General features: G+C 43.1%; 6 protein-coding genes and 1 pseudogene across 8 annotated transcripts; all 7 read right to left on the bottom strand.

Moving 5' to 3' along the window:
- Positions 1–68: 68 nt before the first annotated feature.
- LOC135333865 (mediator of RNA polymerase II transcription subunit 18-like) lies at positions 69–18,106 on the bottom strand. Of its 3 annotated transcripts, none has more exons than XM_064528883.1 (6): positions 17,894–18,106; positions 17,764–17,827; positions 17,571–17,693; positions 2,324–2,402; positions 1,355–1,491; positions 69–298 (listed from the first exon to the last, which is right to left on the bottom strand). In XM_064528883.1, exons 1-6 carry the CDS (start codon positions 18,066–18,068, stop codon positions 262–264), a joined length of 615 nt encoding a protein of 204 aa, XP_064384953.1. In that variant the 5' UTR covers positions 18,069–18,106; the 3' UTR covers positions 69–261. The 3 variants fall into 3 exon arrangements, with proteins under 3 accessions (XP_064384953.1, XP_064384952.1, XP_064384951.1); XM_064528882.1 differs by lacking the exons at positions 17,571–17,693; positions 17,764–17,827; positions 17,894–18,106 and adding exons at positions 3,331–3,453; positions 3,524–3,587; positions 3,654–3,865; XM_064528881.1 differs by lacking the exons at positions 17,571–17,693; positions 17,764–17,827; positions 17,894–18,106 and adding exons at positions 3,331–3,453; positions 3,524–3,865.
- Positions 3,880–6,773, bottom strand: LOC135333836 (tripartite motif-containing protein 3-like). The gene is made up of 2 exons (XM_064528838.1): positions 6,376–6,773; positions 3,880–6,248 (listed from the first exon to the last, which is right to left on the bottom strand). The coding sequence occupies exons 1-2, from the start codon at positions 6,543–6,545 to the stop codon at positions 3,986–3,988; spliced, it is 2,433 nt and encodes an 810-aa protein (XP_064384908.1). The 5' UTR covers positions 6,546–6,773; the 3' UTR covers positions 3,880–3,985.
- Positions 6,770–8,826, bottom strand: LOC135333047 (dihydroxy-acid dehydratase-like). The gene is made up of 5 exons (XM_064527980.1): positions 8,591–8,826; positions 7,763–7,997; positions 7,368–7,524; positions 6,977–7,193; positions 6,770–6,904 (listed from the first exon to the last, which is right to left on the bottom strand). Exons 1-5 carry the CDS (start codon positions 8,672–8,674, stop codon positions 6,770–6,772), a joined length of 828 nt encoding a protein of 275 aa, XP_064384050.1. The 5' UTR covers positions 8,675–8,826.
- On the bottom strand, positions 9,812–10,328 carry LOC135333870 (mediator of RNA polymerase II transcription subunit 18-like). The gene is made up of 3 exons (XM_064528888.1): positions 10,154–10,328; positions 10,024–10,087; positions 9,812–9,953 (listed from the first exon to the last, which is right to left on the bottom strand). The coding sequence occupies exons 1-3, from the start codon at positions 10,326–10,328 to the stop codon at positions 9,827–9,829; spliced, it is 366 nt and encodes a 121-aa protein (XP_064384958.1). The 3' UTR covers positions 9,812–9,826.
- LOC135333861 (RING finger protein nhl-1-like) lies at positions 10,384–11,365 on the bottom strand. The gene has a single exon (XM_064528879.1). It carries the CDS (start codon positions 11,363–11,365, stop codon positions 10,481–10,483), a length of 885 nt encoding a protein of 294 aa, XP_064384949.1. The 3' UTR covers positions 10,384–10,480.
- On the bottom strand, positions 11,399–13,186 carry LOC135333852 (tripartite motif-containing protein 2-like). The gene is made up of 2 exons (XM_064528866.1): positions 12,861–13,186; positions 11,399–12,731 (listed from the first exon to the last, which is right to left on the bottom strand). The coding sequence occupies exons 1-2, from the start codon at positions 13,184–13,186 to the stop codon at positions 11,399–11,401; spliced, it is 1,659 nt and encodes a 552-aa protein (XP_064384936.1).
- Positions 13,107–15,888, bottom strand: LOC135333872 (dihydroxy-acid dehydratase-like; annotated as a pseudogene).
- Positions 18,107–18,112: the final 6 nt, after the last annotated feature.

Below are 18,112 nucleotides of genomic sequence, written 5' to 3'. Positions count from 1 at the left end.
TTGTAATGAATATCATTACAACAACATTGCAAACTGCATTCCACAATAGCGCCACCACCATTTGTGAGCACAGACAACAATTCTTGTACTGTACTGATATGTATTGCACAAAGAGAGAACAAACATCTCACACAGTCATAATCACAGCTGTAGTTAGTAAGTGAGCAATGAAAAACAGTTAAGCTAGCTTGTACACAATTTGCATGGAGTCTTCCTAACATAGACGTGATGTGATCGTATTACAGGTGGGAGTTGGTGACATCATCTTACGCCGTCTGTTTTCTCCATAGTTACAATACTGGGTAGTGGAAATTAAGGAATAATTCCAATGAAAAGCATCACAAAATGAAATATCCTAATTATGCATGCAGCCCCATAAAAAGGCATTTCAGGCTAACTAAATTCATGAGTGTTACCAGGCCACTATGGTATGTAATGTATGGAATTCACGATGATGTAAGCAGGTGTCACTGATCCTTATATCTCACAGTGCCCACTTTGGTACGCCCTGATGTCACAAGTACAATCATTATTACCTACACACTCATAATTATTATGCTTTCTTAATTGGTACATGTAGGAGAATTAAGTACATTGAATGCTCATTAAATCACATCTAGATTTGAATGAACCCAAGATGAGTCAATTACATGGAAAGGGGAAGTTGATACCAATCCAAAGTTGCCTAATCATTCATAAAGGAAACACATCCACCGTGACAATATTGTTGTCTCAGTGAATATAGTGTGCTCACAACAGAGAGCCCCATAGAACATAATTATACAATCATGTACAGTATGTATGCATACATAAACTTACAAATATACACGGCGTGGAACAAACTTAGGGCTAAAACACAATGTTCAATGTGCAATGTTCTTCAGGATTAATTGGCCTATTCAAAGAGTGGGGTGCATCACAAAGATCTTAGGACAGACAAACCTGGTACTCACTACTTTCAGCCCTGGTTCCCATGGCATACACAAAATGTCTTCACCCTATCAACACCTATACAATTTTTATCAGCATCTGATGTCACAGAGGGTACAATACAGGGACTGTGAGAACTCCACTAGCTGTATGGTTGCCACCATATTGCCAGGCAACTACTAGTGGACTAATTTACATTGCTAAGTACAACTAAAAGCCAGGCCAAACAGCATCATCTACTGTCATAGTACACGAACATACTTCAGGCAACTGATGTTTACCTACAAGCTTGGCTGTAAACAATGTTTGTTTCACAAGCCAATTAACACAAGCTAGCTATGATATTATATGCACCTCCCATAATTCACCATACGTACACTAGCTGTATAATCATAATACAATTCACAATTGTTCCATAGGATACGGTTTGAGTTGCTCAGCAAAAGCCCTCATCTCCATGCCAACGTTGTCGTGCCCTGATGTGGTCACAGCTGACAACTCCACCAGGTAGTGCTCTGACAACAGCTGGGCACCCGGTACACCAGCTCCCTCTCCTGACGGCTGTGTGTGTGTGTGTGTGTGTGTGGGTGGGTGGGGAGGGGGTAGTATGAACAGTAATACAAATTTACCATGTTGACCACGATATTTAATGGCATATAACTTAGTGCTATGTACTTGCTAGTACAACAAGAACTTTCCCCAAATAGCCTTATCTACCTATCGTTATGTAGCACTTTTCCCAACAGGCTTAATTATCTAAACTTCCCTATAATTATCAAAAGCCCATAATAAAAGAAAGAGAGAGTATCGAATGTAGTATAACCGTGCATTTGAAATAATTCGGAAAGCAACGTGACTTCCTGCCTGAAACACATAATAAATTAATGAGAATTTATTAGTAGCAGCTCTGGGCCTCAGATTGGTCACTTTTGTTACAAAGCAGGAGATTACATTAATTTTCGGATGCAAGGTTATGCTACCTTCTATACTTTTTTCTCTCTCTTGTATTATTATATATATAGACTCTTGAATGCATTTTAAGCTGTGCACCTTCACATACATGTACTACCGGTACATCGGTGGATTAGGGAAAGGCAGTCAACCTATCTTCCCTTGTGTAGGCTAGCACAACCCACACGGTGCACTTGTTAGCATAATTAATTCACACGTTTCCTCCTACAAACAGTATATGCTAATCATCCACTACCATCCTGTGTGTGCTCTCGCCTGAACTAGGGTGGACTCAACTCTATTTGTAGTTCAACCCAAACTGTAGACATGCTACGGAAGTTAGATATGTTCAATTCTAAATGCCACCAGCTATTTAGACTGTAAAGGGGATGGTTTCTCACTGGAATGTTTAGTGTCAGCTAGCAACAACAAATAAACACACCTGATAGAGTTTGAAGACGGCAATCTTCATTTGCCCCTTTCTGAACACGTAGCCTCTCAGTATCAGCTCATAGACAGCTCTGTCAGTGTGTGCACAAACTGTCATGATTGCCCATGGAGATATACTAATTATGTAATTACTGATAAACTAAACTGTAAATGTATGTTGAATTGTTGGAATCGTGTCTGTTGAATTTATAATGTGTGTGTAGTTAAACTTAAGTAGGGATATGACCACACTGGTCGGTGGTGGTCGGTACTAACCACCTCTAGACTAGACAAAAATATACCACCTCTTAGGCCTACATGTAATTTCTACCACATTTTAGAGGCTATTACAAAAGGTAAATTTGTGTGTTGATTACCCGAGGCGTGCGTGGGCGGTCACGGGTATAGTAGTCGGTTGATTTGTTTGTCTGTTTGTAATTGTGAGTCCTCACCTGGATGCTACAGCACTGCGTTTACAGCATGGATAGCCTTCACACAACACGTTATTAGTGGTAGATTTCGATGTTAAAGCTTTGTTGTCGAATAAAAGCGAGCAAAAGCTAACTTGCATGTTGGCAGCTAGCTAACTACAAGCGGCCGTTATTCGAGGTAGCCTACGTATTTACAGCTGAAGTGATCCTGTATCAGGAACAATGGAACAGGGTCACTAAAGCAGAAAGCTAGAATTATGATTGTTATTTTCTTTTCCTACCCGGCCCAGAGCATACCCCAAGAGCCATAAATTATTTCTAAGACTCCATGCTTCTTTGCTTTGCTGTCTAGTCCATAGAATACAGAATGGAGGTAAAACTCAGATGTCATAAACAGGCAAATAATGCATGTACTATAAAACTCCAATCTCAGCCTGTTACGTTACTTGCTGCTTTATAGAGTGTATAGCAACACTCTTTGGGTTGCTATACACTTGTAGATCATGTCAACAGCCGAGGATTAGCTATTCAATGTTCTGGATTGAAAATAGCCAGCTGGCAAGACAATTCTGGGCACTTTATTGCTTACATGAATCCCATTTCCTTGAGGCATTCTGCGGCGTTGTTACTGCATGCAGTGTGTACACAACTCCTCACTCCAGCCGGCCTGTTAGCATCACCCAGGTCCAGCTGCCCAGTGTATATGAGTTGCCTGGGGAACAAGGTAGTAACATGTATATGGTATGGGGTGAGGGTACACGTGTGGGGGGTGTGTAACTCACAAGGGGGCCTCGGCATTGTCTAGCGACTGTCGAACTCTAACTACAGAACGAGTGTTGCCTATTTCTGTATTAAATAACCAGTGGCATATATCACATGCTGTACAGGACACACTATTAACACGCCACGGACCAATTTTATAAGTTTGCTCCTTGTCAATGAATGCTATGCCTCCACAGGTTGCAAAGTCTGCCAGTCCTCTCAGTCGGTGCAGTAAAGAGGGCAGTTCACTGTCAGACACACTGCCAAACAGTAGAAACTCGTACAGCTGCTGATTTGGAGGAGGCTTTGGTTGCTGTATGGCCATGCTGGATGTTACTTTTTATTATGATGATCTTTACCTACCACTATAATTGCATCAACACAACAGATAATAGTTTCCTTTCACATTCCAAATAAAATAATAACGCTACCAACTATTTCTACACAGAGCTACTATTTTGTCCACTTCTCTACTTATTTCGTTAGAATATCTGCAGTCGCCCATTGTCCAGATCGGACACAACAACAGAGTCATTGCGATCAATAGAGAGTCCATAAATGCCATAAAACTGTCCCTCTTTCGTTCCTGGTCCACCAAACGTGGTGATGTAGGCTCCCTGAGATGTGAACACACTCACATGATGCGGTCCATTCTCACTGACGTACACTGTGTCACTACTGTCGATGGCTATGGCATAGGGACGACTTAGCTTCTGACCGTTGGCTTTTTGTGAGAAGGTTCCCAGAAATTGACCTTCAGCAGTGAAGACTTGTACTCGATGGTTACCGTGGTCAGTCACATAGAGGTTGTTGGCACTATCAAATGCTGCAAATAGTGGGCTTTGTAATTGACCGTTCCCATTGCCACGTGTACCGAAACATCGTATGAACGTCAAATCAGTAGAAAGCACTTGTATTCTGTGGTTACACTGATCAACCACATACAGGTCGTTGTCTCTTCTGTTATAACATATACCAACAGGGTTAGTAAACTGAAGGTTACCACTGCCTGGACTACCAACAGCTGCCACAAACTCTCCGTCAGATGAGAATTTGTTCACACGATGATTGCCATACTCCATCACATACATGTTGTTGTCTTTGTCCACAGTCACTCCATGTGCATTACTCAGCTTTCCAAATGTTCGTATGTTCTCACCCTCCGGTGTCAATACAGAGACAGTAGCTCCACCACCTTCAACAACAACCAACTGTCCCTTATTGTTGGAGACAGTGCCTCGTGGGCTGTTCACACCTCGCACAACTCGGGAAGGCTTGACGAAGCTCTGTGGTGATGGGGCTACAGCTATTGGGAATGGACTGCCTCGTACTGCATCCCCATTGACAGTGATGTGTAGTTCATGCTTTCCTCGTTTCATAGGGTGATAGTTGATCTTGTATTGGCCATGTTTTCGAACAACCACAACTTCACATTTACTTTTATCTTTGCTTTCGATATGCACAAGTTCAGCTTTGAGGTCGAGTTTGTTTTTGGATTTCTTGTTTTTCTTGGTCATTGCTTGAAAGGACACAGTTTTTGTTTCTCCAGTTGTAGCACCTTTCAGACCATTTCCTGTCGTGTGGCTGTTCTCTAAGCTGAATGAACCACTGTGATCAATCTGTAGAAAATTTCGATAAGCTTGTTGGAGAGGTTCTTTTCCTTTAGTGATCAGTTCTATGTCAGCCCTTGTCTCTGGTTGAATAGCATTTGATTCAAATTCAGTAGAAAAATGTTCGACTCTCTTAATAACGGAAGATTTCATTTCGAGTACTTCACCGTCTGTGCCTGTTTTGAGACCCCCCTCAGTGTACTCCAGACAGCTGGTCAGTTTCACCTGAGTGATCTCCACTTGGTCCCTTTGTGCCGCCAGATCCTTAAGCTTTTGCTGAGTCAGCATCTCTAGCTCTCCCACAAGCTCTGTCCTTCGTTGGTCCAACAGTCGATGTTGTTCGTCAATTTCCTTGTGGATGTTGGCTTCAATCGCGGCCCTCTGATTGTGGATTGCCTTGGCTCTTGTGTCAAAGTCCTTCAGAGCTCGTTGTACACTGTCCAGCTTCTCTTTGACTGGTTTGAGACTGGAGACAAGTTCTTCCTTGTGCTTGGTCAGCACATCAGCCACCAGGTCGTAGTTGTGGTCTTTGTGGATACGAATGGTGCAGTCCATGCAAATGAGAGTGGAGCATGTATCGCAATATATCTTAAGGACATTCTCCGAGTGTTTGGGACAATGGGGGACGGCCTTCTTGGGGGGAACCAGGCTAGTCACTTGAGCTTTGAGTTCATCCAGCGAAATTAGTTTATGATTTTTTGAAAGTTTAACAAATTTGTGAGCAGTTTGACACCTGTCACACAAAAAGTCCCCACAGTCGTTACAGTACCCGGTGGCTCTGCCATTCTCACAGCTGCCACAGTTCTTATCATTGTCGTCTTCGGCCTTGTTGAAAGCATCTTGTATCTCAAACAAGTGGTCGATGTGAAAGTCTGATTGCAGTCCAGCCACTCCCCTCTCTGACAGTGGGACAATGTGTCGACAGGTGGGACAAGTGAGGGAGCGTCCATCCTTGGTCACTAGTTTCTCCAGACACGGGGACTTGCAAAACACATGAAAACAAGGCAAGAGTTTCGGTTGCTTAAAAGTGTCGAGACAAAGGGAGCATTCGAGTTGAGCATCAAGTTTCTTGAGAGCTTCTTTCGTAGTCACTCTCTCAGCCATGGCTTTGGGAATTATCGTAAGGTTTGTTTTTCTGTGGGGTCGACACACAACATTGTTGAATATTATATGCCAAAATAACACATAGATATTCAAAGAAGAGTACAGGTGATGCACAGGGATACCTGTACCTATTATAAATATAGGATCTAGGAACTCACAATTCCTTTTGAGCTTGAAGAAAAATGGGGTGACGTACGTCATAATTATTGGTAACAATATTCACAGCAACATTCCATAAGAAAAGTTCTGAAGAAACAACCACAAACACAAGGTAAACACATGTACACCTACATTGTAGCTCAACGAGTGAAGAGTTTGAAAGAAACATGTGCTGAAGACATTCCAATAAATCATTCGCACATTTGATAACGAAACATTGTACATTAGACTCCACATCATTAGGCCACAACTAGTGCACAATGATAATTATGTATAGCTGCAAAACACGGTTTATACAAGCATGCATAATAAGAGTGTATAATTAATGTAATTAAATCTTTGCTCTACAGGACAAAACTAAAACTTTGGCCTCTACTACAATGTTCAGTTGGTTTAGCAGGTCACAGCTCCTGTATGTGCACTGGACACAGAGCGTCGATACTTCGCCAGTAGACCCTTCACTTTCTGACGCTCTTGGGGAATCTTCCAGCAAGCTTTCCGAGCCGTCAACACCTCCTTACTGACCTCCTGCGTGGGTGTGCGGGGGAGTATGTATGCATCCATCACATGTACAGTGCTCATAATGATTTGTACACTCACCAGATCTACTCTCCTGTTGACAGCATCAATGCTTATCATATCTCTGTTCTCCACCAGTGCTATAGGCCCGCCCACGAATGCCTCAGGTGTCACATGACCTATCATGATCCCGTGAGATGCTCCACTGAAGCGTCCATCAGTTATCAAGGGAACGGTCTTACCCAGGCCGGCACCAACCAGTGCAGAGCCTGGACTCAACATCTCAGGCATGCCAGGACTACACGGAGGAGAGGGGTGTGTATCATGTATGGGGAAAGTATTCAAGTATATATACTGTATAGTAAACTGAAACTGAAAGTGATGAAACTGTAGCTATAGTGACAGATGCAGCAAATAACCAATTTCATGAATTTAAATGCAACTTAATAAATATTTGAATACACTTGCTCACCTTCCCTTGGGACCTTCATATCGTATCACGAGCACTTGTCCTGGTTTAACCTGGCCCCCCATAATGGCATCATAGACTGGCCCCTCCCCATCGAAATAAGTAGAACAAGCAGACACACTCAATAAAGGAGGCATTGTGTCCATGCATGGTGTGTAGACTCACTGGGCCTTTGAACGGCTTGTCAAACACTTTCCCACTCAGCTTCAGCACGGCACTGTCTGTTGCCAGGCTACCCCTGGGATGGGATGCAATCATGAGAGGATAACTATTATTTTGATAATTATCACGTCTAAATGTAAACATTGTGTATAGCTGTTAAAACAATAAAACGCACATGCAGGATTCACAAAACAAAATAACTTACTCACAATGATTGCATAGGTGAGAATACACACAGCTTATCCATCTCACCTTGATAATGGTAATGTGGTGCTCGGGAGGGGAGAGGGGTTTAGAGATAGGGTACACAACGTCCTGTGTCAGATCAGATGCTTTGGAGACAGATGCTAAATTCTCTGCCACAGTCTTTCCGGTCAATGTGAGACAGTCACCATGTAAGAGCCCTACGTCTAGTAGCTCCTTCATGAGTATAGGGAGGCCTCCAGCAGTGTGCAGGTCTGCCATGTGGTACTGTGGGTACAGAGGTATGTGATTATCATGTGTGCACAAGGGTATGTGGTTGTCTTGACCACGGTGTGTACAAGGGTATGTGGTTGTCTTGACCACAGTGTGTACAAGGGTATGTGGTGAGGGTGCTCGGTATATATAATACAGTGGAACCTTCATTAATGACCACCTCCAAAAGCAACCACACACTTAGCCTATATAACGGCCAAGAGCTTAGGTCCAGATTGAAACTACAATGTAAGCAACCTCTCAGGAATGGCTACCTCTCTACTCTGTATAACGAGCAGATTTCTAGTCCCCAATCAGCTTTAGCAAATAACCTCTCAGAACGGACAGCCACACCCAGAATTAGCAGAAAGTTGTTGCTGAGATAGCATTATTGCACAATGGTAAAAACCTAGCTGTAGCTTGTCCCTACAGCCTTTTCAAAGCTTTTATGAGCTAAAGAAGCAGTTAGCAAAGCTCCAAGATTCATTTGCAGCAAAAAATGACTCAGAGAGCATACATAGATGGCAATCGAGGAAGACCACCTCTCTATAACGGCCAAAAGGCTGTTCCCCAATGGTGTCCGTTTTATGGAGGTTCTACTGTACAACCTTTCTATGAGGCTTGAAATTTCCTAGCAGATCGAGGCACACGATCAGCAATCCTGTTGAAGTCCTCAATGCACAAATCCACATCAGCACTACACATAATCATAATGTTCAGCACACACTCAGTACATTTTGTATTAGGGTCAAACTGAATTAGGGGCTAAGCAACCATCTGCACATGCGACCACTTCGAGATCAGTTACAATTGTTGTGGTACCTAACCCTAACCCAGTGACTAGATATCCTCCAACTCATTCATTTGCTAGAGCTAGCAGATGCAGCACACTATTGGTAGAGCCACCCACTGCAAGCACCAACACCTGCATGCAGAAAATCGACTATTAAGATTCTAAATGTAGGTGACACCTAATAACATTCTTGGTCATGATCTCCCTGGTGTGTGTCTTACTCTCCGAAGCTCTGGGGACGGTACGTTGTCACCAGTGACAACGAAGTGGCTCCTCAGAAGCGTGAGGATTGTGAGTGTACATCGCAAGAAAATGTCAACCAGGGTTTCATACAGAGGGGGGGGGCCTGGGATCCCCCTCTGTGTGAAATCAGGAAATGTCCATGTCTTTTTTGCTTGGGATCTTCAGTGGCTCAGATTGGTCCTCTACTTGCTGCTCCACTGGGTACCGTTGGTACATCATGTGCTCCACTTGGTCCCCCTCCACTTTTTGCTCCACTTCGTACACTTATATACCGTATATCTTCTAATTTATCGGACACTTTTAATTACCCCGGACACTCTTTTGAGCAATTTTCGTTGTTCTAATACAACGGACACTCCAGTGCTTTAATATTACATTTGTTCGGACAACACATTGAAAAGTTGAGTTACATTCATAAACGGCAGAGTAAGACTTAGAGTGCTGCAGTTATATAGCTTTGTGTAGCTAGTTTTAGATGGCTATTGCAACTATTCAGTCGCACACTGTTCTATTAAACTTAGCTAGCTCGCACGCAGCTGCTTGCTTGTTCTAATTATTCCGGACACTTCGCATGCTCTATAAAAATCTGTTCCAACTATACACAGACAATTTCCAATATAATTATTTTTTGCTGTCCTAGAAAATATACGGTAACACTACAATCTCTATAAATAATGGTTTGGCACACAAAAACACAACATCTTCACAGGATTCTGGCTATACAATACGCAAATGTGTGACAGTGAGATTGAGGTATGATATTTCTGGGCACCTAGGTTCCCTGGGGCCATTTTTAGTATTAAAGTACTTACAAGCATCCCATTTCCTTGAGGCATTCTGCGGCGTTGTTACTGCATGCAGTGTGTACACAACTCCTCACTCCAGCCGGCCTGTTAGCATCACCCAGGTCCAGCTGCCCAGTGTATATGAGTTGCCTGGGGAACAAGGTAGTAACATGTATATGGTATGGGGTGGGGGTACACGTGTGGGGGGTGTGTAACTCACAAGGGGGCCTTGGCATTGTCTAGCGACTGTCGAACTCTAACGACAGAACGAGTGTTGCCTATTTCTGTATTAAATAACCAGTGGCATATATCACATACTGTACAGGACAAACTATTAACACGCCACGGACCAATTTTATAAGTTTGCTCCTTGTCAATGAATGCTATGCCTCCACAGGTTGCAAAGTCAGCCAGTCCTCTCAGTCGGTGCAGTAAAGAGGGCAGTTCACTGTCAGACACACTGCCAAACAGTAGAAACTCATACAGCTGCTGATTTGGAGGAGGCTTTGGTTGCTGAATGGCCATGCTGGATGTTACTTTTTATTATGATGATCTTTACCTACCACTATAATTGCATCAACACAACAGATAATAGTTTCATTTCACATTCTAATAACGCTACCAACTATTTCTACACAGAGCTACATACTACTTTGTCCACTTTTCTACTTATTTCGTTAGAATATCTGCAGTCGCCCGTTGCCTTGATCGGATACAACAACAGAGTCATTGCGATCAATAGAGAGTCCGTAAATGCTATTAAACTGTCCCTTTTCCGTCCCACCAAACGTGGTGATGTAGGCTCCCTGAGATGTGAACACACTCACATGATGCGGTCCATTCTCACTGACGTACACTGTGTCACTGCTGTCGATGGCTATGGCCCAGGGACGACTTAGCTTCTGACCGTCGGCTTTTTGTGAGAAGGTTCTCAGGAATTGACCTTCAGCAGTGAAGACTTGTACTCGATTGTTAAGATGATCAGTCACATAGAGGTTGTTAGCGCTATCAAATGATGCATGAAATGGGCTTTGTAATTGTCCGTTCCCATTGCCACGTGTACCGAAACACCGTACAAACTTCAGTTCAGTAGAGAGCACTTTTATTCTGTGCTTACTCTGATCAACCACATACAGGTTGTTGTCTCTTCTGTTATAACATATACCAACAGGGTTAGTAAACTGAAGGTTACCATTGCCTAGACTACCAACAGCTGCCACAAACTCTCCGTCAGATGAGAACTTATTCACACGATGATTGCCATACTCCATCACATACATGTTGTTGTCTTTGTCCACAGTCACTCCAATACCATCATTCAGCTGACCAAACGTTCGTATCTTTTCACCCTCTGGTGTCAATACAGAGACAGTAGCTCCTTCAACAACAATCAACTGTCCCTTACTGTTGAAGACAGTGTCTCGTGGGCTGTTCACACCTCGTACAACTCGGGAAGGCTTGATGAAGCTCTGTGGTGATGGGGCTACAGCTATTGGGAATGGACTGCCTCGTACTGCGTCCCCATTGACAGTGATGTGTAGTTCATGCTTTCCTCGTTTCATAGGACGATAGTTGATCTTGTGTTGGCCATGTTTTCAAACAATCACCACTTCACATTTACTTTTATCTTTGCTTTCGATATGCACAAGTTCAGCTTTGAGGTCAAGTTTACCGTTGGAATTCTTGTTGTTCTTGGTCATTGCTTGAAAGGACACAGTTTTTGTTTCTCCAGTTGTAGCACCTTTCAGACCATTTCCTGTCGTGTGGCTGTTCTCTAAGCTGAATGAACCACTGTGATCAATCTGTAGAAAATTTCGACAAGCATGTTGGAGAGATTCTTTTCCTTCAGTGATCAGTTCCATGTCAGCTTTTGTCTCTGGTTGAATAGCATTTGATTCAAATTCAGTAGAAAAATGTTCGACTCTCTTAATAACGAAAGATTTCATTTCGAGTACTTCACCGTCTGTGCCTGTTTTGAGACCCCCCTCAGCGTACTCCAGACAGCTGGTCAGTTTCACCTGAGTGATCTCCACTTGGTCCCTTTGTGCCGCCAGATCCTTAAGCTTTTGCTGAGTCAGCATCTCTAGCTCTCCCACAAGCTCTGTCCTTCGTTGGTCCAACAGTCGATGTTGTTCGTCAATCTCATTGTGGATGTTGGCTTTAATCGCGGCCCTCTGATCGTGGATTGCCTTGGCTCTTGTGTCAAAGTCCTTCAGAGCTCGTTGTACACTGTCCAGCTTCTCTTTGACTGGTTTGAGACTGGAGACAAGTTCTTCCTTGTGCTTGGTCAGCACATCAGCCACCAGGTCGTAGTTGTGGTCTTTGTGGATATGAATGGTGCAGTCCATGCAAATAAGAGTGGAGCAGGTATCGCAATATATTTTGAGGTCATTCCCCAAGTGTTTGGGGCAATGGGGGACGGCCTTCTTTGGGGGAACCAGGCTAGTCACTTGAGCTTTGAGTTCATCCAGTGAAATTAGTTTATGATTCCGTAGATATTTCACTATCTTATGAGCAGCTTGACATTTGTCACACAAAAAGTCCCCACAGTCGTTACAGTACCCAGTGGCTCTACCATCGTCACAGCTTCCACAGTTCGTATCATTGTCGTCTTCGGCCTTGTTGAAAGCATCTTGTATCTCAAACAAGTGGTCGATGTGGAAGTCTGATTGCAGTCCAGCCACTCCTCTCTCTGACAGCGGGACAATGTGTCGACAGGTGGGACAAGTGAGGGAGCGTCCATCCTTGGTCACTAGTTTCTCCAGACACGGGGACTTGCAAAACACATGAAAACAAGGCAAGAGTTTCGGTTGCTTAAAAGTGTCGAGACAAAGGGAGCATTCGAGTTGAGCATCAAGTTTCTTGAGAGCTTCTTTCGTAGTCACTCTCTCAGCCATGGCTTTGGGAATTATCGTAAGGTTTGTTTTTCTGTGAGGACACACAATATTGTTGAATGTTATAAATTATGCCAAAATAACACATAGATATTCAAAGAAGAGTACAGGTGATGCACAGGGATACCTGTACCTATTATAAATATAGGATCTAGGAACTCACAATTCCTTTTGAGCTTGAAGAAAAATGGGGTGACCTACGTCATAATTATTGGTAACAATATTCACAGTAACATTCCATAAGAAAAGTTCTGAAGAAACAACCACAAACACAAGGTAAACACATGTACACCTACATTGTAGCTCAACGAGTGAAGAGTTTGAAAGAAACATGTGCTGAAGACATTCCAATAAATCATTCGCACATTTGATAACGAAACGTTCTACATTAGACTCCACATCATTAGGCCACACTAGTGCACAATGATAATTATGTATAGCTGCAAAACACGGTTTATACAAGCATGCATAATAAGAGTGTATATACATTAATTAAATCTTTGCTCTACAGGACAAAACTAAAACTTTGGCCTCTACTACAATGTTCAGTTGGTTCAGCTGGTCACAGCTCCTGTATGTGCACTGGACACAGAGCGTCGATACTTCGCCAGTAGACCTTTCACTTTCTGACACTCTTGGGGAATCTTCCAGCAAGCTTTCCGAGCCGTCAACACCTCCTTACTGACCTCCTGCGTGGGTGTGCGGGGGAGTATGTATGCATCCATCATATGTACAGTGCTCATAATGATTTGTACACTCACCAGATCTACTCTCCTGTTGACAGCATCAATGCTTATCATATCTCCGTTCTCCACCAGTGCTATAGGCCCGCCCACGAATGCCTCAGGTGTCACATGACCTATCATGATCCCGTGAGATGCTCCACTGAAGCGTCCATCAGTTATCAAGGGAACGGTCTTACCCAGGCCGGCACCAACCAGTGCAGAGCCTGGACCCAACATCTCAGGCATGCCAGGACTACATGGAGGAGAGGGGGGGAAAGTATTCAAGTATATATACTGTATAGTAAACTGAAACTGAAAGTGATGAAACTGTAGCTATAGTGACAGATGCAGCAAATAACCAATTTCATGAATTTCAGGGAATTTAAATGCAACTTAATAAATATTTGAATACACTTGCTCACCTTCCCTTGGGACCTTCATATCGTATCACGAGCACTTGTCCTGGTTTAACCTGGCCGCCCATAATGGCATCATAGGCTGGCCCCTCCTCATCGAAATAAGTAGAACAAGCAGACACACTCAATAAAGGAGGCATTGTGTCCATGCATGGTGTGTAGACTCACTGGGCCTTTGAACGGCTTGTCAAACACTTTCCCACTCAGCTTCAGCACGGCACTGTCTGTTGCCAGTCTACCCTGGGATGCAAGGATGAGAGGATAATTATTATTTTATGTAAACATTGTGTATAGCCGTTCAAATAAAACGAACATGAATGATTCACAAAACAAAATGACTACTTATAATGATTGCATAGCCCCCCCCCCCCCCCCTCAGCTAGACGGACTGTAGCTAGCAGCGGACTTTCAGCAATCAGTCACGTGCTAGGCGTCAGCAATCAATTATTGCATTTAGTTGTAGACTGTTGAAGCTGAAGAGCAAGCTGATCTGAATCAGTGCAGGTCCTAATGTGCATGCAGCAACACTGCTACCATACAGTACCCAACCAAAAAGGTGGTCGACATTTTTTTACTGAAATTGCTACACTCGAAAAACAGTTGACTTTTTTTAGCTGGTGATTAGCCCCACTCCCCTTTCAATATTCCTGTATCCGCCCTGGCATAGGTGAGAATACACATAGCTCTTATCCATCTCACCTTGATTATGGTAATGTGGTGCAAGGGAGGGGAGAGGGGTTTAGAGATGGGGTACACAACGTCCTGTGTCAGATCAGATGCTTTGGAGACAGATGCTAAATTCTCTGCCACAGTCTTTCCGGTCACTGTGAGACAGTCACCATGTAAGAGCTCTGCATCTAGTAGCTCCTTCATGAGTATAGGGAGGCCTCCAGCAGTGTGCAGGTCTGCCATGTGGTACTGTGGGTACATAGGTATGTGGTTATCATGTGTGTACAAGGGTATGTGGTTGTCTTGACCATGGTGTGTACATGGGTATGTGGTGAGGGTACAGGAATGTGCTCAGTATATGTATGGAAACCTTTCCATGAGGCTTGAAGTTGCCTAGCAGAGACACACGATCAGCAATCCTGTTCAAGTCCTCAATACACAGATCCACATCAGCCCTACACCAGAGGAAGTACGACATCTGCGACTCAAAGGAAGTGTTTTAGACTCCCACACCTTAGGTCAAAGTTCAACTGCGTGTTACCTGCCAAAGCTGTTTTACCTGCCAAGAGTTCTGATTCGTGCGTTATAGCTATTAGCTTAAATCAACCACATAGTTTCAGCTTCAGAATCTTCAGGAGGGATGCCTGGAGTTGCTATGAGTATCACTTCGTTTGATGAACTTTATATAATAAGGAATGTGGGTCTTTAAGACTCGCGGATGACGTACCCAAGACCAGTCAACTGTGTGGAAAGGGGAAGGTGACACCAATCTAATCATTCATGAAGGAAACACATCAACCGTGACAATACTGTTGTCTCAGTGAATATCTAGCTAACAGTCTTTTGACAACAGAGAAACATACATGTATGATATATAATCATGCATACATTTACATAAAACTACAAATACACGGTATGGAACAAACTTAGGGCTAACGTAATCTTCTTCACTGAGACAGGATTAATTGGCCTATTCGAAGAGTGGGTGCATCATAGAACAGGTACTACTACTTACAGCCCTGGTTCCCATGGCATGCACAAAATGTCTTCACCCTATCAACACCTATACAATCTTTATCAGCATCTGATGTCACAGAGGGTACAATACAGCGACTGTGAGAACTCCACTAGCTGTATGGTTGTCACCATATTGCCAGGCAACTACTAGTGGACTAATTTACATTGCTAAGTACAACTAAAAGCCAGGCCAAACAGCATCATCTACTGTCAGAGTACACGAACATACTTTAGGCAACTGATGTTTACCTACAAACTTGGCTATAAACAATGTGTGTTTCACAAGCCAATTAACACAAGCAAGCTATGATATTATATGCACCTCCCATAATTCACTATACGTACACTAGCTGTATAATCATAATATAATTCACAACTGCTCCATAGGATACGGTTTGAGTTGCTCAGCGAAAGCCCTCATCTCCATGCCAACGTTGTCGTGCCCTGATGTGGTCACAGCTGACAACTCCACCAGGTAGTGCTCTGACAACAGCTGGGCACCCGCTACACCAGCTCCCTCTCCTGACGGCTGTGTGTGTGTGTGTGGGTGGGTGGGGAGGGGGTAGTATGAACAGTAATACAAATTTACCATGTTGACCACGATATTTAATGGCATATACTTAGTGCTATGTACTTGCTAGTACAACAAGAACTTTCCCCAAATAGCCTTATCTACCTATTGTTATGTAGCACTTTTCCCAACAGGCTTAATTATCTAAACTTCCCTATAATTATCAAAAGCCCATAAGAGAGAGTATCGAATGTAGTATAACCGTGCATCAGAAATAATTCGGAAAGCAACGTACGTGACTTCCTGCCTGAAACGCATAATAAATTAATGAGAATTTATTAGTAGCAGCTCTGGGCCTCAGATTGGTCACTTTTGTTACAAAGCAGGAGATTACATTAATTTTCGGATGCAAGGTTATGCTACGTCTATACTTTTTTTCTCTCTCTTGTATTATATATATACAAATGTATATAGACTCTTGAATGCATTTTAAGCTATGCACCTTCACATACATGTACTACCGGTACATCGGTGGATTAGGGAAAGGCAGTCAACCTATCTTCCCTTGTGTAGGCTAGCACAACCAACAATTAATTATAATCAATGATAAACTAAGTACTTGTACATGTATGTTGAATCGTTAGAATCGTGTCTGTTGAATTTATAATGTGTTTGTAGTGTAGTCACAAACTATTTGAACTTAAGTAGGGATATGACCACACTGGTCGGTGGTGGTCGGTACTAACCACCTCTAGACTAGACAAAAATATACCAACCTCTTAGGCCTACGTGTAGTTATTACCACATTTTAGAGGCTATACAAAAGGTAAATTTGTGTGTTGATTACCCGAGGCGTGCGTGGGCGGTCACGGGTATAGTAGTCGGTTGGTTTGTTTGTCTGTTTGTAATTGTGAGTCTGGTCACCTGGATACCACAGCACTGCGTTTACAGACTGGATAGCCTTCACACAACAAGTTATTAATTTTAACTGTGGTAGATTTCGATGTTAAAGCTTTGTTGTCGAATAAAAGCGAGGAAAAGCTAACTTGGACGTTGGCAGCTAGCTAACTACACACGGCCTTTATTCGAGATAGCCTACGTATTTACAGCTGAAGTGATCCTATATTAGGAACAAATGGAACAGGGTCACTAAAGTAGAAAGCTAGAATTATGATTGTTATTTCTTTTCCTACCCGGCCCAGAGCATACCCCAAAAGCCATAAATTATTTCTAAGACTCCATGCTTCTTTGCTTTGCTGTCTAGTCCATAGAATTCAGAATGGAGGTAAAACTCAGATGTCATAAACAGGCAAATAATGCATGTACTATAATTATACTAAAACTCCAATCTCAGCCTGTTACGTTACTTGCTGCTTTATAGCCAGCAACACTCTTTGGGTTGCTATACACTTGTAGATCATGTCAACAGCCGGCCGAGGGTTAGCACTTTAGTGCTCTAGTTTTGAGATTGTGGATTGAAAATAGCCACCATACAAGACAATTCTGGGCACATTCCTGCCATTAAAAGTGCTTACATGAATCCCATTTCCTTGAGGCATTCTGCAGCATTGTTACTGCATGCAGTGTGTACACAACTCCTCACTCCAGCCGGCCTGTTAGCATCACCCAGGTCCAGCTGCCCAGTGTATATGAGTTGCCTGGGGAACAAGGTAGAAACATGTGTATGGTATGGGGTGGGGGTACACGTGTGGGGGGTGTGTAACTCACAAGGGGGCCTCGGCATTGTCTAGCGACTGTCGAACTCTAACGACAGAACGAGTGTTGCCTATTTCTGTATTAAATAACCAGTGGCATATATCACATACTGTACAGGACACACTATTAACACGCCACGGACCAATTTTATAAGTTTGCTCCTTGTCAATGAATGCTATGCCTCCACAGGTTGCAAAGTCAGCCAGTCCTCTCAGTCGGTGCAGTAAAGAGGGCAGTTCACTGTCAGACACACTGCCAAACAGTAGAAACTCGTACAGCTGCTGATTTGGAGGAGGCTTTGGTTGCTGTATGGCCATGCTGGATGTTACTTTTTATTATGATGATCTTTACCTACCACTAT

Source organism: Halichondria panicea, chromosome 3, assembly GCF_963675165.1.
Source record: "Halichondria panicea chromosome 3, odHalPani1.1, whole genome shotgun sequence".
In the NCBI taxonomy this organism is placed as follows: domain Eukaryota; kingdom Metazoa; phylum Porifera; class Demospongiae; order Suberitida; family Halichondriidae; genus Halichondria; species Halichondria panicea.
The sequence above is the reverse complement of the archived record's forward strand: the minus strand, read 5'-3'. Positions and strand labels throughout refer to the sequence as shown.

Bases quoted from the DNA above. Each gene is read 5' to 3' on its own strand.
- LOC135333852 (XM_064528866.1), bottom strand. From the start codon at position 13,186: ATGTATATACACTCTTATTATGCATGCTTGTATAAACCGTGTTTTGCA. The intron at 12,732-12,860 runs GTGAGTTCCTAG...GTGTCCTCACAG, and splicing joins CTTCAAGCTCAAAAGGAATT to AAAAACAAACCTTACGATAA.
- LOC135333836 (XM_064528838.1), bottom strand. From the start codon at position 6,545: ATGTTTCTTTCAAACTCTTCACTCGTTGAGCTACAATGTAGGTGTACA. The intron at 6,249-6,375 runs GTGAGTTCCTAG...TCGACCCCACAG, and splicing joins CTTCAAGCTCAAAAGGAATT to AAAAACAAACCTTACGATAA.
- LOC135333870 (XM_064528888.1), bottom strand. From the start codon at position 10,328: ATGGCCATTCAGCAACCAAAGCCTCCTCCAAATCAGCAGCTGTATGAG. The intron at 10,088-10,153 runs GTCCGTGGCGTG...TATTTAATACAG, and splicing joins GGAGCAAACTTATAAAATTG to AAATAGGCAACACTCGTTCT. The intron at 9,954-10,023 runs GTGAGTTACACA...CTTGTTCCCCAG, and splicing joins GACAATGCCAAGGCCCCCTT to GCAACTCATATACACTGGGC.
- LOC135333865 (XM_064528881.1), bottom strand. From the start codon at position 3,828: ATGGCCATACAGCAACCAAAGCCTCCTCCAAATCAGCAGCTGTACGAG. The intron at 2,403-3,330 runs GTAAGCAATAAA...ACACACTGACAG, and splicing joins CTCAAGGAAATGGGATTCAT to AGCTGTCTATGAGCTGATAC. The intron at 1,492-2,323 runs GTGTGTTTATTT...ACACACACACAG, and splicing joins CCGTCTTCAAACTCTATCAG to CCGTCAGGAGAGGGAGCTGG.
- LOC135333047 (XM_064527980.1), bottom strand. From the start codon at position 8,674: ATGTGGATTTGTGCATTGAGGACTTCAACAGGATTGCTGATCGTGTGC. The intron at 7,194-7,367 runs GTGAGCAAGTGT...TCCTCCGTGTAG, and splicing joins TATGAAGGTCCCAAGGGAAG to TCCTGGCATGCCTGAGATGT. The intron at 6,905-6,976 runs GTGAGTGTACAA...ACACCCACGCAG, and splicing joins TCAACAGGAGAGTAGATCTG to GAGGTCAGTAAGGAGGTGTT.
- LOC135333861 (XM_064528879.1), bottom strand. From the start codon at position 11,365: ATGAAACGAGGAAAGCATGAACTACACATCACTGTCAATGGGGACGCA.